This window comes from Peromyscus eremicus, chromosome 23, assembly GCF_949786415.1.
Source record: "Peromyscus eremicus chromosome 23, PerEre_H2_v1, whole genome shotgun sequence".
NCBI lineage: Eukaryota > Metazoa > Chordata > Mammalia > Rodentia > Cricetidae > Peromyscus > Peromyscus eremicus.
Genome location: NC_081438.1, coordinates 2,543,127 through 2,567,012, shown reverse-complemented (window position 1 = coordinate 2,567,012; position 23,886 = coordinate 2,543,127). Strand labels below are relative to the sequence as shown.

The 23,886-nt window shown below is 49.0% G+C and overlaps 1 protein-coding gene across 1 annotated transcript in view; it reads left to right on the top strand.

The window, feature by feature from the left end:
• LOC131898538 (unconventional myosin-XVIIIb-like) overlaps positions 1 to 22,693 on the top strand; it is a 175,846-nt gene extending 153,153 nt beyond the window's left edge. The window contains exons 34-36 of the mRNA XM_059249728.1: positions 1,033 to 1,077; positions 2,284 to 2,421; positions 22,447 to 22,693. Of these exons, the coding sequence (XP_059105711.1) occupies positions 1,033 to 1,077; positions 2,284 to 2,421; positions 22,447 to 22,693 (430 nt within the window). The remainder of the gene's footprint in view (positions 1 to 1,032; positions 1,078 to 2,283; positions 2,422 to 22,446) is intronic.
• The last annotated feature ends 1,193 nt before the right edge of the window (positions 22,694 to 23,886 follow it).

The window sequence follows — 23,886 nt, the reverse complement described above, 5'->3', positions numbered from 1 at the left end:
GGTGTGATTCAATAGCCCCTTGCTATTGAACTGATCAAGTATGGCCTGTGGATTTCTGGTCTGTGAGTCCTAGTGCAGAAGGATGCGGAAGGCATGTTCATGGTCCATACACTCATCAGCCCACTGGGGACAGAAAGATGAGGCCTCTAGGGTGGCAGATCTTTAGAGAAAGAAACAAGCAATAAGTGCATCCTCTCAGACCTACCCAGATCCCAGCAGATGTGGCTGGAGGCCCAGGCTGAGGACTCAGAGTCAAGGCAACTTAGATTCAGTGGCTCTTGGTCTTGTCTACTTCCCATTTGGGGGCTGTGGCACAGTGACTACCAATGTACCCATGGTCACCATAAAGCTGGGGTTGGCAGTTCAGTGGCCTTATGCACAAGTGTACTAACTTCATTTATAAAGTGGAAATAGGTGGTGTGGGCAGAGTGTGTGAACAGTGTTTCTCCCTCAAGAATAGCTACTGGTGTAATTAGGTTAGGAATTTCCCACAGTGCCCCCCGGGAAGCTATCCCGCCTGTGTGTCTTGATTTGCTGGCTTCCCAAAGAATATGAGGCAAGCTCCAGGCAGGTTGTCAATAACAATATGATGAATACCAGTGATGCCAGCTGCATTTCAAATTTTTGTTTGGTTTTGTTTTATGTCTGAGTGCTTGGCCTTACATACATGTCTTTTCACCACATGTGTGCCTAGTGCCCTTGGAAGTCAGAAGAAAACATTGGATCCCCTGGAACTGTTGTTACAGGGAGTCGTGAGCTCCCAAGTGGGTGCTGGAAGCTGAAGTGGAGTCCTCTACAAGAGTAGTCAGTGCTCTTCACCAGAGCCCACCCCACGGGTGCAGAGACAGATGCCTACATATTAGTTATCACCCACAGTTTGCCACAGAAGGCAGAAGACAGCCCACTGTCCCACAGTCATACATTAGCAAAGGGTGGAAATGGGATTCAAATCCAAGTGTGTGTAGTGTTGGAGACCAGGTCCCCAGCCCTGGCTGCACAACCATGACAGGTCTCGTCTTGTGTCTCTCCTAGTGTCCAGACGGCCGTGGACTGTAGCAGCCGCAGCAGAAAAGAGGAGTAAGTAAGCCTCACATAGCTTACCAAGGCAAGCTCCCAGCTCTGTGTGAGCAGTTTGCAAAAAGAAAGTCCGCACCCACCTGGAGAACTCTCCACAGTGCCAATGAAGCTCTGACTTCACCGTCTGGCATGTGCCTCATGGGAGCACACTCTGAATGCCTGCCTGACTTTGTTTAGACAGAGGGAAGCCATGGGTGATCATGTCACTGTCCCCCACCACCTCCAGTGACTCCCTGTTGCCCCAGAATAGACCTTTTAGCTAGGCACCTGTGTTCTGTGTTGACCTTTGATCCCTCCTTCACCTGTGGTTCCTGCTTTCCTACTGTCGGTATCCTGACCTTTCCTGACCTCCACACCTGTGTCTGCACTGTTCCCACCAAGCCCTCACCTTTCCAAGGCAGGGTTCAGCTGCCACCCTGACTTCCCTTTTCCTCCAGGAAAGAAATGGAAGTTCCTTACGTAACCTGGGAGCCGGCCCTCTGCCCCTCTCTCTGGTTGTGCTGATGAAGCCTTCATTTCGTGGCTACTCACAGAGCTAATTTTCTGCTCTGCTAGGAAGCCATCATGAGGACAGGGTTAATGTCAAGCCCCTGCCCCATGGTGACCTACTTAGTGTCACATAAATATACCACACATTTGTGCATGCATGGGCCCATGTGCGTGTGTGGGCGCACACACACACACACACACACACACACACACACACACACACACACACACACCAGTAGCTGTGTAATCCTTCCCTGGTGCTACTTTCACAAAGAACATAAAGAGAAGACCCAGCTTGCCATGGTGATCCCCAAAAGGTGAGGGAGGATTGAAGACCTTCACCCTCTGAATATCCCATGAACCTGTTGTTTGGAGCAAAATTCAATGGCAAGCTTGACCCTAAAGTCAGAGAGGGCTTAATACCACAGTTTGTGTGTGTGTGTCCGTCCCCAAGAGTGCTATGGTTAATACCAAGGGTACTGGGATAAAAGCAAGCAGGTTTTCCATGCAGACTTCATCAGGCACTGGTCTGGTGGCCTTGGCTAAGACCCAAGTGCCAGTGCTTCCTCCCATTTCACAGGCCAGTACCAGTTCTCTGTCTGTAGCATAGCATGTTGAATGCTCTGCAGGGGCCGGGCTCACCATGTGGAGTGATGGTCTGATTATGGTCCTTGCTGCAGTTGCCACGGTGATCAGTGTCCTAACTTTGGCTTCTAGGGACAATGTCTCTGTCGTCAGCTCCCAGCCAGAAGGCAGTCTACGGTCCTGGATGAGCTGTTCCCTGTCCCTAGCCACAGATACCGTGAGGACCCCCTCTCGACAGTCAGCTGCCAGGAGCCCTCTCGTCAGCCCCAGGTAAGAGCCTTGCCGTGTGGCCTGGATGTGGATGACAGCTCAAACAGTCATGCTTGCAGGCTAGCCTGGGGGTTGGGGTGTGCCGGCCACTTCCCAGCTGTGTTATTTAAGGAGGTTACTCGCCCTCTCAGGGTCTGAGAAGTCACTGACTCGGTGGTAAGGAAGGACACAGCTGTAACACAGACATCCACAAGGCACAGCTCATCAGTTCTTTGGAGAAGTTCAGTGTGAACAAAGAATAACTAGTCTTTATCACGGCTTCCGTCTCGGGTGTCACACCAGTGGCTCTTTGGTTTAGAAATCAGCACGGTCAGTTACGGTTTTGTTTTGCTTTTGGTTGCTGTTTTGAGTGGAGTCCTACAGAAAATGGAGCTAAAGCCAGGCACACCGGCACAACACCTGTTATCTCAGCGGCTCTGGAGGCTGAGGCAGGAGGATTTCTTGAGCTAAGACATTTGAATCCAGCCTTGTAGTATGGTGAGCTACAGACTTTACAAGAGAAAAGAGAAAAATCTATTGTCCTGTGTTTCTCATGGAGAATTTTTATTTTAAGTATTTAATGTAAGGTTTTATTACCTTGGGGCTGGAGAGATGACTCGGCAGAACTTGGACACCCCCCCCCACCACCACCCCCCCCGTCCAGTGCCTGAGCTCAGTTCCCGGCCCCATATTGGGTAGATCACAAGCGCCTGTAACTTAAGCGCCAGGGGATTGAATGCCTTTTCCTGGACTCCCAGAGCAACTGCACTCAAGGGTACATACACATGCAAGCCTACAAATAATGAAGAATGCAAGTGAAGCTTTTAAATTATTGATTTTATTTTTGTGATCATTATACCATTCCCCTCTTCCCTTTTCTCCCTCCAAACCCTCCTGTGTACTCCTCCTTGTTCTCTTTCAAATGTATGGCTTCTTTCTCATTAATTGTTGTTATATTCATATGTGTGTGTCGGGGGGGGGGGGAGTGTCTGTGTGTATTCCTAAATACATAAATACAACCTGCTCAGTATGTATAATGTTAGTCGTATGGATATATTTTCAGGGTTGATCATTTGGTATTGGATGCCCAGCTGGTGTGCTCTTCCCTGGGAAAGATTGTCACGCTCTCGGCTTTCCTCAGCTGCCTACAGTTCTTTGTGTAGGGTTGAGACCTCGTGGGCCCCCCTCCCTCCTACTCCCACCATCACCATCCACTTTAGTGTGTCTATTGATGTCATTCTTGTTCAGATCATGTTTGGGCAGTCATGTCGGTGGTACTTTATGGATATAGCTTCTGACATTACTAGGGCACATAGTCTCACAGCAAACTCCCTGATTCTCTGTTCTTATAATCTTTCTGCTCCCTCTTCTCAATGGTCCCCAAATCTTAGGTTCAGGAGTTGTATTGTAGATGTATCCACTGAGATTAGGCTCCATAACTCTGCATTATGATTGGTTGTATAGTTTTCTGTAATGGTGTCCCTATGTTGCAAAGAGAGGTTTTCTTGATGAAGGGAGAGAACTAAATTTATCTGTGGGTGTAAGGACAAATATTTAGAGTATGGTTAGGGACCATGCTGGTTTAGTAAAATGACAGTTATAGGTTCTCCTCCAAGATCCATGACTTCACTTGCCCTGGGTAGTTGGCTGGGTTTCCAGTACCAGGCATGATTTTCCTCTTGTTCAGCAAGCCTTAAGACCAGTTAGAGAGCTGTTGGTTACAGCCAGGTATGCCTGCCACTACTACACCCTTAGTGTTATCATGCCATGCTGATTGTTGTTATATCTCACAGGCATCATAGCTGGGTAGGACTGTTGGTGGCTTCCCTCCTTTAGAAGCTTGTATGGCACCTTTTGTACCATGAAATCTAGTCCCCAGGAAGGAGGCATCCAGGTCAGCTCCAACTCAGGTCCTCTGCATTCTGTCCAAAGGGCACGGTGTCCAGCCATAGGGACTTATCTTCTACCTCTGGGCAACAGCAATAGTCTGTAATGCTTTGGGAATCCCTTGGCTAATCCTGACCAGCAACTCAATAGGGGGCTTCTTGTGCAGGGTGTTGGGGTTTGTATTAGATGGGGTCTTTGGTTCTTGAAGAACGTTGTTAGCTCAGATGAAAAAATTTTTATTTAAACGGTATATGTTTATTTAGTCATTTACTTATGTGCACTATAGGTGTTTTTAGGTAGTTCATAGTATGATTCCTAATGACTTTTCCAGACATCCCTACTGTTATTTTATCTTCCTCCCTCCTTCTTCTGTACGCATCTCCCCCTATCCCCTCATTAGAGTTCCCCTTTTCTCATTTCCTCTATCAGATCACTTGTATTCTGCCAGCCTCCCACCCACCCCCACAATGGTCCCGTTTTACTTTCCTGGCTGCCCCTGTGACTCCAGGATCTTTATTGACATCTGAAGATCTGGAACTGGGAGCCTCTGGAGAAACAGAACACAAAACATTTGTCTTTCTGATCTGGGTTACCTCACTTAACACGATCTTTTCTGCCCGAAAAGTGCGTTTTTGTTTACATTCCACAGTGTATATCTGTACCACGTTTTCATTACTCACTGTTGGCTGAAGGACATTTATGTTGTGTCCATTTCCTGGATGTTGTGAGTAGAGCAGTCAAGAGCATGGCTATGGCTGAGCAAAGATCTGTGGAGTAGGATGCAAAGGCCTTTGGGCATATGCCAAGGTGTGCTGTAGCTGGGTCATATAATAGATTTATTTTAAGTGTTTTGAGGGTTCTCCACGCTGAGTTCCATAATGGCTTCACTAGCTTGCAACCCCATCAACAGTTTGGTGATAGCTCAAAACGGGACACCCACAAATCCAGGAGAGTGCCAGTTGCAGAATCCCCCATTGGCTGTCACAGTCCTTCACCAGAGGCATGAGCTCTGTCCTTTGCTCTCTGGATTTCTGCTCCATTTCTCTGCGCTCACGTATTTTCCCTTGCAAGGATGACCCCGATGTAATCTGGACCTAATGTCTGTGAGTCAGAAACCGTGGGTCCAGCAGATATGTAATTAAGATGAACTGCTCACTGCTGCTATGGTGACAGAGGGACTGGAGTGACAAATAGGGAAGCCACCACCATGTGGAACAGACTCAGGCAAGCCTGGTCTGCTCTGATAGCATGTGCCAGGATGTGGGGTGTCTCAGCAGGAAGATGACTGGGTGGAGCCTTGAAGACCTCTGCCACATGCTCAGCCAGTGGCAATTTTCTGAAGAAAATCTCAGGTTCAAATATCTGATTCAAAAAAACATAAAATTGAGGCTCTAAGAATAGGGGCACCTGGGCCACTCACAAGAACCAGGTTATCTGATAATACAACCATCAGTGTGGAGAAAAATTCTGGTCCACTGTGTAGATGAGGACATGTCTTCTCTTCCATTGAGTCCACTGTCCATGGTGGAAAAGTCAGAAAGTGGGTGACAAACCATTCATGTGATGTGCAAGTTGTGTAACTAAGTTAGACTGGGGTGTCAGAGGCTCCACCTACCGCTGTGCCCCAAGGTGTTTGGTACCTGTTTGCATAAGAGAGAATGGGGGGCATCGGGGTGCAGGGTCAATGCACGGTCTATAGTCAGAGCTCACAATTCCAATCCTTTATCGTGTCTAGCTGTGTGAGTTGGGCAAGTCGCCTGGCTTCTCTGTTCCTGTGTCCTCACGAGGACGTCGGGGACCGTTGTCAGGTATCATGGGATGAAGGCTGAACAAGCTGACTTCTGGAGCTGGCCTCTAGAAAGAGCTCTACCAGGGGCTGTGTTAGGAACACAAACATGTACCCAGTGCTCTGGGGAATTCCAGGAGGTGGGTGGCTCTGCTTACCCATTATAGAAGATGATCTGAGGACCAGAGAGGGTGAGCGGGTCCGACCCTCATTCAGGCAGGGCATCCTCAGCGGCCCCAGGCAATGTCCTCCAGTACCTCCTGAGCTCCCTGCTCTGTTCCCCACTAGTCCTGGATCAAGTCAGCTGTATCCCAGAGTGGGAGTACTTGTGGAACAGCGTGTACTGGTACCTTTGTAATAAGAGACCCCTTGCCTGTATTCTCCATGTCCGTGTCCCCAGGGCTGGTTCACAAGCTATGCTCCAGAAATACTTGCTGAGCAAATGAGTAACTGACCACAGTGCACTGGCAGTAGTTCACTATTTGCTGTAATCAGAGAGGGCCAATAATTCACTCAATGTCACACAGCAAATAAGAGGAAGGGCCCGGCTTTGAACCTAGGTTTAAATCCCTCCAGAGCCCTATCTGTGTGCACCTCACTGTGGCACCTCAAATTGCTCACCTGGTAGAGAATTCTAGCATCATTCATTCACGCTAAGAATACCTAAGGATTATGACTTAGTATGTAACACAGCTGGGAGGGGTTAGGTAAGGACTTGTTGAGTGCCGGGCTCGAGATGTGAAGTCCTGAAATGCTGAAATGCTTTTCTTTTATTTTTTTTAAAAAAACATCATATTAATAATATTTTATTCTTTGAAAGTTCTATATGTTATATAGTGTATATTGGTCATATACATCCAACACTACCTCCTTGCAGCTCCCCAGAAAAGCTTCCCCGATCTCCCTCCCAGCTTCATGTCTTCATTGCATTTATTTATTTTTGTGGTGACCCTGAATCCAGTTAGTTCTGCCCACGTGACCGTGGATGCCTGGCTATCCACCGGTGCTGGCCAACCTCCATCAGGCCACATCCCCAAAGGAGAGGTGCTCCCCCTCCCTCGGCAACCATCAGCTGCAATAACTCCCCTGATGGAGGTGTGTCTCAGGGTCCCCTCCTCCACCCATGTTGGAACTTCAACAGCTTTGATGTCGTGCAGGTGACCACAGCTGCTGTGAGTTGGTGTATACAACAGCCGTTCTGTGTCCAAACGTCAGCTCCCCTATCATCTGCTGACTCTTAGGCTCTTTCTGTCCCCCTCTTCCAAGAACTTCCCTGACTGAGCCTTGAATGGTGGGAGGTTGGTATGGATGACCCATCCACAGCTGAACACTCAGTGTTATTTGTAAGAGATGCATTGTTGAGCAGTTCTGAGCCTCTGCATTAGCCATCATCTGCCTCACAATGAAACTTCTCTAACCAAAGGCACATCCCAGCAGCAAATGTCTGAGTATAAACGTAGATACTTAGAGTGCGGTTTGGCAGCGTGAGCATTTTACAATATAACACCAGTAGGTTTCCTCCTAAGGGCCTGTGACACCCCCTGACCCCCAAGTCATGGGTTTTTGACCAAGTTTATAGTGCCGGGTGTGAATGCCCCCCTGTGGAGCAGGTCTTATACGCAGTCAGAAAGAGGTTGGTTTCCCCATAACCATCATGCCAACGGGCAGTCTTCCCAGCAGGTTAGTTCTGCAGCGCGTAGGGTCAGCTATGGATAAGTAACTGAGGTCTTTCCTACCCCACCGGTCTGCACAGCACCTTCCGGCACTATCTAAGCCAGGCATAGGAGAGAGTCTCCTGGTTTCTCCATGTGCTGGAGCTGAACTGACTGGTGTCCCCAGCAATCCGGTCTTACCAGGTAGCTATGATTGGCAACCAAGGGTGATGCTAATATCTTATGCCGGTTTGAGTGCCTCTGAGCCCTCCCTGACCAGTGACTCCAAAGGAGGTGCCCCACACCTGGCTGTGAAATTTTCACTTCACACATGTCTTCTAGAAGTTGTTATCTACCCATGTAGGGAACTTCTGTTTAAACTGTGTGTGTGTGTGTGTGTGTGTGTGTGTGTGTGTGGTGTGTGTATGTGTGTGTGGTGTGTGTATGTGTGTGTGGGGTGTATGGGGTGTGGGAGTGTGTGGGGTGTGTGTTATATGTGTGTGTGTGTGTGGTGTGTATCATATTTTCTTAATTGACTTACAAACTAGTGGATTTCCAAGGTTTCCTTATGCACCCTTAGCTTTTATTACCACCCCCACCCTCTCTTCTCTCCAATACGCCTGTCTCTGCTTAACCTTTAACCCTGAGTTTTCTGTCCCTCTCTTTTCATGGCAGCTGTGTTCTACTGTCCCCTCTGATTGAATATCTCCTTTGACTGGAAGGTCCTAGGTTTCCATACAACCTTTCCAGGCACCCTTCATTTTGGTTAATTCCCCCCCCCCCATTTCCCCACTCCCCTCTTCTCTGCTTGACCCTTTCTGTCCTCATTGTCCCTCTGCCCTTTCATTTTACTTATATTTCACACACACACACACACACACACACACACACACACACACACACACCCTTCTCTTAAGATGTCCACCCCCAGGAGCCTGTTTCTAGTTTCTCGGCTTCCATGTGTATCAGATGAAGCATACAAAACAGAAGATTCAAAGAGAGAACCCTCAGGGGTGGAAGCATGTGAGGTTTGTCTTTGAGGATTTTTCCAGTCCCATCCAATTATTTGTGAATTTCTTGATTTCATTTTTCTTTACAGCTGAGTAACATTGCCCTGTTCGTTAGTACGTCTTCCTCACCCACTCCTCCTGACGGACATCGAGGCTCGCTCTGTTCCCCGGCTGCCGAGAACAGGGCAGCAGTGATCATGGCTGAGCAGGCATCTCCGTAGTCGGGGTCTTTAGGGTGCTCGTCTAGGAGTGGTAGAGCTGGGGATATGGAAGTTCCATTTCCAGTTTCTTAAGAAACTTCTGGACTGATTGCCATCGTGGCTGCTCTTGTTTCTGCTCCCACTAACAGCCTTGTCACCACAGCCACACCATGTCCACACCATTTTCACACCACGTCCACACCATTTTCACACCGCATCCACACCGTTTTCACACTGCATCCACACCATCTTCACACCACATCCATACCATCTTCACACCATGTCCACACTGTTTTCACACCACGTCCACACCGTTTTCACACCACATCCACACCATTTTCACACCACGTCCACACCATTTCACACCACATATCCACACCATTTTCACACCACATATCCACACCATCTTCACACCACGTCCACACCATTTTCACACCACATCCACATTCGTTTGTTGCCATTCTGACTTGAAACCCCTTCCTTCAAACGTATTTATAAGTGAAGATTCTGCACATCTGTTGTTGGAAGAGAACCCTGGGATGATTTAATTTATTGTAAGCAGAGGCAGAGTTCTTTTCTAGCCTGATTGCATGGTCCCAAATAAACACACAAAAGCTTATGTTAACTGCAAAATACTTGACCAATAGCTCAAGCTTGCTGCTAACTAGCTCTTTGTTTTTAAGTTAACTCATATTCCTTATTTAACCTCTACCATGTGGCAATACCTTTATTAGCGTGGCATGTTCATCTCCTGCTCCCTCTGCTTCTGGCTGGAGACTCCTGACTCCGCCCTTCTCCTTCCCATCATCCTTAGTTTGGTTACCCTGCCTATACTTCCTGCCCTGCTACTGGCCAATCAGCCTCTGGATGAACGTATCTTAGGGCTCAGATCCTTTCCCTATTTACAGTTCAGCATCTCAGTTGAGGAGTGAGTGGTCCCACAGTTGAGATTCATCCTTCCCACATCAATTAAGATATTTCTCACAGGCATGAACAGAGACCAGTACCAGATGATTCTAGATCCTGTCAAGTTGGTCTTGACTAACCACCACTCACCTGTTTTCAAAATCTATGAACAATGAATATGGTAATCTCCTGGTGAACATGCTAATCTCCTGGTGACTATGCTAATAAACTGGTGAATATGGTAATCACCTGGTGAATATGCTAATTGGCAGATGAATATGCTAATGTACTGGTGACTATGCTAACCACAGTGGCTATTTTTCGGTCCCCTCTTATCACAGTTACAGAGACTTTCTTCACATGGGTTCCTGGAGAATTCTTGCTTCTGTGTAATTGCACAGAATTTTAAACTCCCTTGCTCTCCTACAAGGGACTAGAATTCACACCAGTTTCAGATAAATATTTGTGACTGGATTTAAAGTGTCTAAATTGAGAGTTTTAAAACAAAATCTCCACTAGAAAAAAAAATCAAGTAACAATAAATACTATTATTATGATAATAAGGGCAGTATTAGATTTTGTCTGAAAAACTGGAAGAGAAAAAGAAGGGTAAGGCCATATCTGTACAAGATAAGGAGTTAATTTCTCTCCGTTACTGTGAATACAACAAAATGATCATCTTAGGAACATTTTACCCACGGGTGTGTGCATGATCGTTCTTCCTAAATCACTCAATATTTTTAAAAAAATAAGAAGCTAAGAGTCCAACAGAGAAACACCCCATACCACTCCCTAACCTTAATTATCTTCAAAAAGGTTCGCCCCTCTTTGGTTTGGTGTATACCCTTCCACACCTCTCTCTGTGTACTTACAAACGTCTCTCACACTCATAGATAGCACTTTTGTGAGCTCTTGGAAGGCACAGCACTGTGTGTATGTGTGCTCCTCACACATTCTACGGTGCCTTTCCACTTTGCATCCACCATGGGTCTCGGGCTCTTTCCTTCCGAGGCCTTGACTCTATCTCATGGGAGGGGCTTCTTAAGTGACAAGTTGCTTTAACTGTGATTGTCGTATTTCACTTTTTGGTGCTTTTAGACATTTTGTCACAAACTTGTCAGGTGTTGACAAACCCGTGTCCTTCTGTGTTGATTCCGCCAGGTCAAAGGGCACTTGCGCACAAAATCTATCACAAAATCGGCACCACGTCCCACCCTAGATAGGGGAGGATTCCTACACACCTGGCCCGGTCTTACCTGGTGCTTGGCAGGACTCCATGAATGAGCTTCTTGGGCACTTACAGTTCTGCTGAAAAAGAAGGTCACTCTAAAAACAGAAGAGCAAGAGGGCAGACTTCTGCCAGGAGCTGAGAGCATTCCCATGTTATTTACAAGAGAACGTCGGCTCCGGAGAAATACACCCAAAGCTTTGTGACTTATGGCCGGCTGGAACCAAGCAGCTGCCACTGATAAATGTGAGCCCTCTGGAGACAGACACTAAATCACCTCCACGGTCCCAGAGGGTGAGCTTATGCCTGGGTGGTAGCAGTTGACTTGGTTCAGGAAGCCGCTCAGAACAATTGGTGAGGGTGGGGTGGGGATGGGGGCTGCACCCCCTTCCCCGAGTCCTGCTATGTCCAGTACCTGCTTCCTGCCCTCTGAGACTACCCCCTGCTGGAACCTCTTCAAGTGCATGGCTCCCTCACCTCCTTGCTTTTGTCTCTAGGACACTCTGGGACTCCCAAGGAGGGCAATCCTTTATTCTTGCCCCTCACTCCACACCCATCAGAACCTCAACCTTGGTCATGGGTTCTGCTACACACTGACAGTCCTCAGCCCGCCTGTACACGGTGCTCAGATGGGTGTCAGCACTTCTCAGTCACCACCCTCACTTGTGAGACAGTTAACACTGCTCTCTCTGGCACCCCGCTCTCTCCTGCACCCTCTCCTTCCTTCCCTCCCTCCCCGTTCTAGGGTCCTCTCCTTCTTATCCTGCCCATCACTTCACAGGCCAACTAATTCTTCTCTCCCTGTGTTCACATCCAGGCTTCTCAAAAGGGAGGCCTGCATGACCCCTCTTCACTTCCTCTCTCCATGTATGTGCCTCAGTTTACCTCATCTCCAAACCTGCCCTCACTACTCACCGAAACTACATAGACCAGGCTGGCCTCGAACTCACAGAGATCTGCCTGCTTCTGCCTCCCCAGTGCTGGGGCTGAAGATGTGTGCCACCATGAACTTTCTTACGGTGTCAGCAGCTTCCAAAGAGACACCACATTTCCTCACTCCGTCTTTTTTATTGATGACTCCTCAGCGTCAGAAACACCCAGCTCTCTGGAGGGCTCTGTTCACAACTGTGCCAACATCTCTTCCCCTGGGAGACCCCTCAAACACCTTTCTGGGTCTCTTCCCTCCTACCCCTCCCCGAATGCTGGGGTGTCCAGGTCTGCTGCCCACTTGGCTGTTTTTCCTTGCCTGGAGAGTAATTCATTCTCTTGTGACCTCTGACTCCCCGGCTATGGAAGCGTTCGGGTCCAGCACAGGGGTACTTGTGTTAACCCAGATTTTGAACTTCTTTAGCCTCTCAGGAGTGTGTCTCTCCCACCTCTTGTCCCCCAAGATGTGCTGATGGCAGTCGTCTCTCCCCACCCACCGGTGTCATCCATGCCATTGGGGGTTCTGTCAGTCATCAAGTCACTCCAGTGGTAACCCTTGATCCACCTCAGCCTCTTGTCCCTGTTCCAGCTGGTCCCTCGCACTCACAGCGACCCCAACACCTGTCGCCGTGATCATCCTTCCTCTCCAGGATTCTGGGAAAGACTTTGCAACCCGCTCCATCCTCTGTCCCCTCCTCTGTACTTCAGCCTCTGTGGTCTCTCCACCATGGTAATCTGGTTTCCGTGGCTCCTCACACCATGGGCACAGGCCACATCTGGCCCTCATCTTGTTTATGTCGATAAAGTTTTATTAAACCACAGCCACACCCATGGTTTGCTTATGCTCAACCTTGACCTATGCCCTGTGGAGTAGAGTTCAAACGTGTAAGCCAGCTGATGGTGCCCTCCAGGGAACCCTTGCCTCTGACTGTGGCGTCAGTGTCCCCCCTCTCTGCCTTGAGACTTTGTGGCCTCTCTTGTGCCCGCTGCTTTGTCCCCCTTCACTCTAATGTGGTCACACTGCCTGTGGTTCTTGACTGTCTGCTCCTCCTCCACCCCGTGACTCAGCTCATATATCTCCTGCCTTGCGAGCCTCCTCTGAGTCCCTGGTGAGCCAGCTGCTCCTCCACTGTGCCTCACAAATCTCCCTCAACCAGTTCCCGCACTCCCTCTGCCATGCAGATGAGCTCCAAATGGCGCTGGCCTCTGTCACTAGTCTCTGAACCCTCAGAGGCTACAAGCCCTGTCTTCGGTCCTCTGGGCCTCACCATATAACATGGTGTCAGGCACATAATCAGAGCTTAAAAACTCTCCACGGAGCAGGTGAGTGCTGAGGGAGCAGACATCTGAAGGTCCCTCACCCGGTCAGTTAAAAGGGTGATGTTGATGTCCAAGGGTAGGCTGGACCTGCTGGCTCCTATCACAGAGTGAGTGCTGAGCAGTAACAGATGGAACACGGTGTGGGGCTGAAGGCCTGGGGCTCAGCCCCTAGTGTACACTGGGGCAAAAAGCAGGCAGGGAGCCTGACGATAGGTAAACTGAGGCTGGCGAGGATTATACTTTGAAGGATGGAGGGAAGGCTGGTAGCTCTCTCTGATTTCTCTTTTGTGGGGTGTGGGTCGGCACACGTGTACCGTGGTGCCTGTGTGGGGGTCAGAGTCTGAACTCCAGGGTCGGTTCTTGCCTTCCACAGAAACCAAGGTTTCTTACTGTGCACAGGCTAGCTGGTCCTTGAGCTTCTGGGAAGTGTCCCATCTCCACCTCCCTCTTGCTATGGGAGTGCTGGGATTACACACACACACACACACACACACACACACACACACACACACACACACACACACAGAGTCTCCTCTGGTTTTACATGGGTCCTGGGGATCCACACTTGAGTCTTCACCCTTGGGAAGCAAGTGCTTTATCCACAGGGTGTCTACCCAGCCAGATTGATCTCAGCTTCCATCTGTCAGTCGCTGCCTGATTTATCAGCTCTGTCCTGCTCCTCAGCCTCAGCCTCACCACTGGTGGGATTCAGACTGTCTGCATACCAAAGTGAAGTATGGACAGCCATGGCTTGACCACGCAAGGCCTGACCACCATGCTGGCATTCAGCAAGCAAAAACTGCCCCCAGCCTGTGATCTTCATCCCAGCCTGTGCCAGGGGTTCCTGGAGAGGGAGGCCAGGGCTAGACACATAGCGGCACCCCACAAGCATCTCCCTTGGCAGGGAAATGGGGTGTCAGTGAGTGCTGTTTGAGTTACAGGGGGCTTAGTGTGTTTGGGGACATCCAGCGAAGTGAAGGTTTAAGAAAGGCTTGTAGCTCTGGGTGGAGTCCTGGGCAAGGCTTGCTGGTGGAAGTAAGTGATGCTAAAGGAAACGGCTTTTTCAAACAAAAAGGAAAATGTCTTGTCTGGGAGATCCAAGGAGAGAGGTAGCGCCTCAGGTGTGGCTGGATCCCTGAGCACAGTAGTCACAGGACCTGGTTCCCTGCTGGTCTCTCTGCTCTGCCAGCCTCTGCATGCTGTACCATTCTAAGGCCAGCTTTAAAGAGCTTTCTCTCTGGATGGCTCTGCCAGGGTCCTGAGCCTAGGAAGACAGCCAGGAAGGACAAAAGGAACAGAAGCCACCGCCTCCCACCTTAGGCTTCAGGGTTCTCACCTGATGCTGGAAGGCTGGGTAAGTCCCCATGAACTGTGGGGATTCTGGGGGAGCAAGGACACCCACAAAGGACAGTGGTCACTTCACCTGAAGCCAGAAAATGGTCTTGAGAGAGGAAAACAGTATTTCCCTGGGAGGAGAGGTTTGTAGGAGCAGATAAGATGGGGGGGGGGGGGGGGCATGGAATGTTTGTATCCCGTTTGGTGACCTCACAGACCCGAGCACAAGTGTCTCACAGACCTCGTTCTTCCCTGGATTCTGGTGACCTGTCAGTTAGCCCATAGTCAGCACTGGTAACCTGTCTGTTATCCCATAGTCAGTGCTGGTGACTTGTCTGTCATCCCATAGTCAGTGCTGGTAACTTGTCTGTCATCCCATAGTCAGTGCTGGTGACTTGTCTGTCATCCCATAGTCAGTGCTGGTGACCTGTCTGTTATCCCATAGTCAGTGCTGGTGACCTGTCTGTTATCCCGTAGTCCGTGCTGGTGACCTGTCTGTTATCCCATGGTCAGTGCTGGTGACTTGTCTGTCATCCCATAGTCAGTGCTGGTGACCTGTCTGTTATCCCATAGTCCGTGCTGGTGACCTGTTGGTTATCCTATAGTTACCTGTCTGTTATCCCATAGTCAGTGCTGGGGTGTTTGGAGTTCTCTCTGGGCTCACTCCTGTGGTCGTGTCCCAGCATGGAGGGCTGGTGGAGGTCACTGAATGAAGGATTCTACCTCATACAGCCATGGAGCTCTTAATTGCTGCATAATCCCCTCTCATTACTGCTAAACCTACTGAATGGATTGCCCTAGTCTGACTAAAAGATGATTGCAACTTTGCTCCTCCCCGGGGGGGGGGGGCTGCTTTCTATAAACACTCTGCCCATACTCTTGGCTTGATCTCGTTTTCATTTAAAGAAAATGATCTAGTTAGACACCAGCACTGTCACCCTGCCCTGCCCCACTTGGTTTTATTTTATTTGTCTGCCTTGAATTAGTAAAAAGGTCTAAATTACAGGGTATTGTTTGTTAAGTAAAGTTGTATTACTCAAGGAAATGCAATTACTCTGCCCCAGACTAGAGCCAAGGACCTGTCAGGAGGGCTGCTCCCATGATTAGATAACACTCATTTGTAATTAGCTCATTAATTATAGATATGTGAATGGATGGGTCTTAGCTTAAAAAGCTTGTTCTCAACATAGGCTTAGTTTTCTCTGTTGATCCTATTCCGGCAGCTTGGTGTTTACCCGCTCTGTATTCTTAGAACTGGAGCACAGGATGATCTGATGCACTCTGAACATCCTTAGTGACTGGGTTCGTGAAGAGGGTTCCATGTCTTTCTAGGCCATGGAGGTTCTTTACAGACTCATCAGTACTGGGGGGTGGTCAGTGGGGCAGGTGCTGAGACTGGAGGGGAGTGGCCACTGTAAACCCTTGACCCCAGGTCGTGGGCAGAGCACCAACAAGAGACCAAGACAATCTTCGGGGGACTCAGGGCTCATCCACAGGACCCATGCCCCTCCTGACGGGACCCCACACAAAGGAAGGCTCTGTCCTGTCTGGTCCTCGCTGGTGAGGCCCATGACACTTTCAGAAAATGGGACGTGTAGGGCTGGGCACACAGCTGAGTGGGTAAAGTGCTTACTGCACATAGAAAGCCAGTGGCTATATGGGTCTATAACCCAGTGGCTGTGTGGGCCTGTAACCCGGTGGCTGTGTGGGTCTGTAAGCTGGTGGCTGTGTGGGTCTGTAAGCTGGTGGCTGTGTGTGTCTGTAAGCTGGTGGCTGTGCGGGTCTGTAAGCTGGTGGCTGTGTGTGTCTGTAAGCTGGTGGCTGTGCGGGTCTGTAAGCTGGTGGCTGTGTGTGTCTGTAAGCTGGTGGCTGTGTGGGTCTGTAAGCGGGTGGATGTGTGGGTCTGTAAGCTGATGGATGTGTGGGTCTGTAAGCTGGTAGCTGTTCGGGTCTATAAGCCCGTCTCTGGGGAGACAGAGATGGTCAGGTCCCTGATGCTTCCTGGCCCAACAGTCTAGTGAGACTATAACTCCAGCCTCAGTGGCAGCTGGTTTTAAAAAAAAAAAATTAGGTAAGAGAGTCATAGAACAAGACACCAGATATCAACCTCTGTCCTGAATGGACAAACCTGTGTGCATACACTTGTGTGTGTATGTGTGTGTGTGTGTGTGTGTGTGTGTGTGTGTGTGTGTGAGCACACGAGAGCATGCATGCATGCACACACACACACACACACACACACACACAAATCTGAGGCTCACATAAATGAACTTCCAACTTATATAAAACCATTGGAATAAATCTCCAGTGACTAGTGATCAGAACCTCCTCCTGGAGTCTGATTGACTTCAAGTTTTGTTTAAAAAAAAAAACCATATTCCTGAAATGTATATACAAGCAGGCACAACTTGACAAAACATTCGGAAACTGAGCAGAGCTCTATCATTGCCACCTAAGTCAGGATGGGGCAACACTGGTGTCCTTCAAACCTTTCTTGGCTCATCAACATCCTGGTCTTCTCCCTCAGCAGAGATAACCTCCCAGGGCTGCCTTCTGATGCCTACAGCAGACGGGCGTGGCTTTGAACCTGATGAAGGTGGAAGTCCCTGGTGGGTGTGCTCCTGCACCAGGCTTCCTCCCTTCCGAGTCTGTGTCTAGTCTGAGGGGTTGGTCAGCAGTGTTGTATATGGTGACAACGTGTCCCATCGCGATGCTATAGTTAGGGTTAGGTAACATGGTGACATTCCCAGCAAGGTCTGCCTCTCCTCCCAAGGGTCAAGGTTGGCCATGGGGGGGCAGTCACTACTTGTCTCTAGTATGCAGAGGTGGGGGATACTGCCAGACATCTTAGGACCCACATGATGGCACCCCTTCCACCATAAGGGAGCTTGCCCTGCAATGCCCCACTGTGAGTAAGTAGTAACTTTGTTATTCGTGGTTCAGGACCAGCTGAGTCAACACCACCACCTTCCTGTCATGTGGCTTACCTCCTTATGCTGGGATTGGTTCATTTTGATGTAGTCAGTCCAGTAGTCAGCTGAGTGCTTCCAATAACGACATGGAGGTTGGTTTTCCCACCAATGTTACACATGTTCATCACTCAAAGGCCAGGGCCACCTCGCTGATCACAGCCTACCTTTGTTTGGCCTAATGTGACCTCTCCTCCTGGGAATCCTGTCTCGCTGTGGTGGCCTCCAGCTCTGTCCTGAGCCTCGGTCAGCACTTGTGTGACCTTTATTCAGTCTCTCTGCTTCTTCTTCTCCTTTTCCTCCTCCTCCTCTTCTCCCTCCTCCTCCTCCTCCTCCTCCTCCTCCTCCTCCTCCTTCTTCCTCTTCTTTTTGGCCCCTTCCTCCTTTGCCAGCTAGCCTGAGAAAGAGGTTTTTTTGGAACACCCGTGAGCATTTAGATTCTTCCTACTTTGAGCATTGCTGTGAGGAGTGCTGCTGTGAATTACTGGGCACATCACCCTCCCCTGCAGGGTGATGCAGTTCTGTGATGGGTGCAGACCAGAGCTCCCAGGGTGATGGGTTCCATGATGGGTGTAGACCAGGGCTCTCTGTGATGGATTCTGTGATGATGGGTGTAGACCAGGGCTCCTAGGGTGATGTGGTTCTGTGATGGGTGTAGACCAGGGCTCCCAGGGTGATGGGTTCTGTGATGATGGGTGTAGACCAGGGCTCCTAGGGTGATGGGTTCTGTGATGATGGATGTAGACCAGGGCTCCTAGGGTGATGGGTTCTGTGATGGGTGTAGACCAGGGCTCCCAGGATGATGGGTTCCATGATGGGTGTAGACCAGGTCTCTCTGTGATGGATTCTGTGATGATGGGTGTAGACCAGGGCTCTCTGTGATGGATTCTGTGATGATGGGTGTAGACCAGGGCTCCCAGGATGATGGGTTCTGTGATGGGTGTAGACCAGGGCTCCCAGGGTGATGGGTTCTGTGATGGGTGTAGACCAGGGCTCCCAGGAACACTGCAGCTCTAGTCAGTTCTTGCCAAGTGGTGAAACAGAGTCATCAGTATCCTGTGCCCCAGGAACCTCCTTTTGCCATCTTGAAATATTAGCGACTCTAGTGGAAATGACTAGTGTCCCATATCAGTTTTGGTCTGTGTTTCCTGCATCTCCACCTCTGTCTTCAGCCCAGGCCTTCTTTCACAAAGACTCTGATGAAGTCTTTTCCTTGTCCCGCCCCTCCCACGCCCTCCCACCCTGCTCCACTTTCATCTTGTTAGTGATCTGTAGCAAATCTTTGACCATTCCAGACACATGTTCCCTGCAGGGGAAATGGATCCCATCTCCATCAGAGGCTGACCTTTTGCAGCCAATCAACTGTTATTTTGGTAAATGGCTTTCAACCTCACTGTCGTCCAGTTGATAACCTCCCCTTTATATTTAGTGCTGCACCATGACCTGACTGATAATTTCCTCTTCATATTTAGTATTTTCATGTCCTGCTGAAGAAGGGCCTGCCAACTTTGGAACTATGAACCTGTTCCCTCACATTCCGAGGGCACTGTAGACTTCTGTTTTCTAATTATACAGTACATTGGAAACTGTGGTGTGAAGTAGGGATTAAGATTTGCTGGTCTCCACACTGGAAACGAGTTGGGGATTTAGAGAGAGAGACATATAGACAGACTCTAGATAAATCATCCTCCACATTGTATCAGTGCCATTTGTCATATGCCGAGTGACCTTACATACCCAGGTCTGTAGCCAGACGTTTTCCTGTGTCCCGCGGCTGCTCAGTCTTAAATAAACACACAGAGGCTTATGTTAATTATAAACTGTTTGGTCTATAGCTCAGGCTTATGGCTAGCTAGCTCACTCATCTTAAATTAACCCATTTCTATTCATCTATGTATCACCACATGTCTCGTGGCTTTACCTGAGTTCCATTACATCTTGCTTCCCAGAAGGTGGCCTGCAGCATCTCCCTCCATCCTGCCTTTCTTCTTCCTGTATCTCTCTTGGATTTCCCACCTGACTGTCTTCTGTCTTGCCATAGGTCAAAGCAGTTTCTTTATTAACCAATGGTAGCAACATATATTCACAGTGTACAGGAATACCATCTCACAACACAGGTCATTTACAGGAATCTGTGCTGTAGCAGTTTTCTCTTAGCACTCCTTGAGAAAGTACAGCCTTGTCCTAGTTAACAGGGATCCACACAATCTAGTATCTACCTGGAAAGTCTGAGCCCACAAGTTCTTCAAAATCAACAACTGACTCTCAGGGAAAGCTCCACATACCACTGTTTACTTTCAGTACATCATTCTCTCTTTCAGAATTTATCTTCAATTCCTGGCTGCTTTGGTGACTTTCTGAGATTCTTTAAATCCAGATTCAGCTTGTCTGGTTTTCCTAAGCAAAGATTTGGTGCAGCCTGATCCAACACATCCAGATTCTGCTAGACTTTCAAACTTCTTTTGCTAAATCAATATATTTTTTTTGTTTTCATACATACTAGGTTCTCTTCTCTTCCCCTAGTTATAGCTTAGGGAATTTACCTCCTCTTCTAGATGGTTAGTTCTTTGAAATAATTGCTTATTCACCTTCTAGCCACAGCCTTCAACATGGAAGCACTCAGTAAATGATTCTAGCCAGATATAAGGATGGATATAGAGACAGATCAATGATTGGGCACATGGATGGATAGGTGGGTGGATGGGTAGATGGGTGGATAGATGGATGGAGGGAGGGATGATGCAAAGATAAATGGATGAATGGATGATGGATGGACAGATGGATGGATGGATAGATGGATGAATGGGTAGATGGGTAGATGGATGGATGATGGGTGGATGAATGATGAATGGAGAAATAGATGATGGATGGAAGGATGGATGGGTAGATGGGTAGATGGATGGGTAGATAAGTAGATGGGTAGATCGATGGAAGAATGGATGGGTGGGTGGGTGGATGAGTGGATACATGGATGATGGATAGATGGGCAATGGATGGATGGATAATGGATGGGTAGATAGATAGATAATGGATGGATGGACAATGGATGATGGGTGGATAGATGGGTGGATGGATACATGGGTGGATAGATGGGTGGGTAGATGGATGGATGGGTGGGTAGATGTTGAACAGATGGATGGATGGATGGATGGATGGATGGATGGATGGGTGGGTAGATGTTGGATGGATGGATGGATGGATGGATGGATGGATGGATGGATGGGTGGGTAGATGTTGGATGGATGGATGGATGGATGGTTGGGTGGGGGGATAGATATGTGGATGGATGGATGAGTAAATAATTTCCATCCACTTAGAACTACATTGTCAGAGGAAACTGGGTGCTTTTATGAATAACTCTACAGCTTGACTCAGCAGTTGAGGTCTAGGTCTGGGAAATGACAGTTTGCTGAAGATTTGCCTAAGGAATGCTGACTCACATAAATCCATAATCCAGCTAGAGACTTTAATCACATCTCATGTCTGAGATTACATTCTTTCAAAGGCTGGATATGTTCAAAAGATTCAACAGTAGAACCAGTGTGCCCCCCTCTCCCAGTGCAAGCCTGGGGAGGTCCCTCCTGTTCATTGCTGAGGGGCAGGATGGAAGACTTCAAGGAGATAAGATTGCAGCCCCATCACAGATCTGATATCTGGAGGTGGACAGCGCCATATAGAAATGAAGCCAGGCTCTTGGAGAATGTGTTCTAGACTGCACCTTCAAAATTGGCTTAGAAGCTACTGTTCATAAGTCACAAGAAATGATTTTGGTAGACTGGGGTCTGAATTAATCATCCTACGTGAGACAGACACAGCTGCCCTCCCACCTCCCTCCCAGCACACTCTTCAGCTTTCTCATGCCCTCCAGTCTGTGAATCCCTTCAGGCTACTCTTCTTGACTCTGGAACTTCATAAAGAAAAGACGTGTATAGTTAAGAAACACACATTGTTTTGGGTAAACATGAAATTATAGTATTGGTGGGGCTGCACTTTGTGTGTGTGTGTGTGTGTGTGTGTGTGTGTGTGTGTGTGTGTGAAAGAGAGAGAGAGAGAGAGAGAGAGAGAGAGAGAGAGAGAGAGAGAGAGAGAGAGGAGAGAGAGAGCCCCAGGGGCCAGCCTAGCCTCAGAGACATAGACTTCTCAGTGGGACTTATCATTGAAGGGTGGTACAAGTATCTGATTTTTAAAAGTCCCCTCTCCCTCATGGTGATCCCAGGAATGCGGACATTAGCAAGCATGTAGCATCATCTTGGATCCCAATATGCATTTTACCCTAGTTGTCCCCAGACAGTCTTACATCACCAGGTTTTTTAAAAGAAGGACCTTATGAGGGGGCACACTGAATTCAGTTGTCTGTGTTAGAGAAGTCTGAGGCTTCCTGACAGACTGACTAGGCAGGAAGCACCATAGCACCCACCAGGTCTCCGTTATGTGCCTGTCTGTTTGTCCTAGCCTGCACTCTGTCCCTCACCCTCTGCCTCCTTCACTGAAATGGATTTTTTGTCACCTTTCCAGGAATGATTCTTTTTAATTGACACAGGCTTTGTCCACATTTTCAGAGTGCAGGACCATAATTCAATGTGTGTACAGTCTGCAGTGCTCACATCAAGGTCACTCATTCATCCTCTCTTCTCCTCTAACTCTGCCACTTCCATGGATTTGGAATCTTCAGAATCCTCCAGCTATTATAAATACATCACGAGTCCCAGTAGACCTCTGTATTGTGCTGTAGGATACGGACTGAGCCCTGATGTCTATCGGACTTTTGGTCCCCATTCTAGGCTCTCTTACTCTCCACATCCCTCTTTACCCATCCGGGTCTCTAGGTCACCTGACAAGCCCCTGCTCCTGATACCCGTGAGGCGGGCATGGGCAAAGCTTGGGATGCTCTACAGCCCTGTGGATGATCTGTGGGTGGGATCCCCTGAGGCAGCTCACCAGCCTGGCTTCTGTGTGAAGGACTGGCACCTACTGGAGCAGCAGAAGGAACTACAGACAAGGCTGGCAGCCATCCTACCTCACTGCATCCATGCCTGTTTCACTCCGGTGTCCACACTGTCAAGTCAGGAATGAGTGGCTCCTACTGACCTCATCCTTTTGGCTCCGTCACCCCCTGGTCCCCCTTGCTTCACACCACCCCTCTCAGCCTGCTGTCCTCACTGAACCTCGCTTCCTTGCCTGCAGAGTGTAGGTAGTCATCATTGCCTACTGAGAGCTTTGCAGATGGAATCGGCTAATAACTGGTGGGTGGGACCTCCCCTCCCGCAGGCACTTATCCTTCCAACCCATCAACACCATCACTGCCTCCCCTCCTCCAAAGCCTGACTCATCCCCCGCCTCCAGAAAGCCTGTGCTCCAGGCTCAGTACACATGGCAAGCTCCCTTGCCAGCCCCTTGCTGCATTTATACTGCAAGCTTCACATTTCACTTGTAACTTCTTGTGCGGCAAGCCCTTCTTCATGGACGCATCCCGAACTTGCACCAAAGATTTTTACTCCAAGGTGGGGGTGGGGGGGAGATAGCCTGTCTTCCACTTCTGTAAAGACTTACAGTCTTGAGACAGACAGGCCAGACTAGACATCTCAGTTTAGCTGCCTCCTCGGCAAGCCTGTGGGCCCCTCTGAGCCTCAACTTTCTCATGTGTAAAATGGGACAGTAGGAGGTAAGGCAGCAGAGTGGCTGGGAGGTGAGGAGCTAAGCCTGCATCCTTCCATTTATCATGTGTCCCCTGGCTTACCATTTCTGAGCCTCGTGTGTGACAAAGGCATGTACCTCAGGGAACATAGTGCCAACACAGCCGGGGGATGTGTGCCTCGTGCACAGTCCCAGGCAGGCACCATGCCAATTTTCAGCATTTGCTCTCTTGGATCTGGTTCCTGCACCACTGGGCCATCTTCAGAGGAAACTGATTCCTCACCAGTATTGAAGAACAGCAAGGCCTTTTTAACTCTCTCTGCTGTGTCAGGGTGTGGGTGAGGAATGGGGGTGACAACTCACCTCTGGGGGTGACTCACAGTGTCATTACGTCTGCATCGAGTCTCCCGCAGCTCCAACCGGCTCTGGCTCCAGCCGGACGCCAAGGCAGGAATTGTGAATTCTATTGTGCCGTTACGTCCGATGACAGCTTCCAGAGGCCTGTGAGTTGGACCTGACCTTTTTCTCTCACTGTATCATGATGGTCTTTAAGAAAAATATGTGAAAAACAGAATAAAACTTGGCTATGGGCCCACCTTATCTCTCAGCCTCCGGGCCTCGGGACCTGGGAA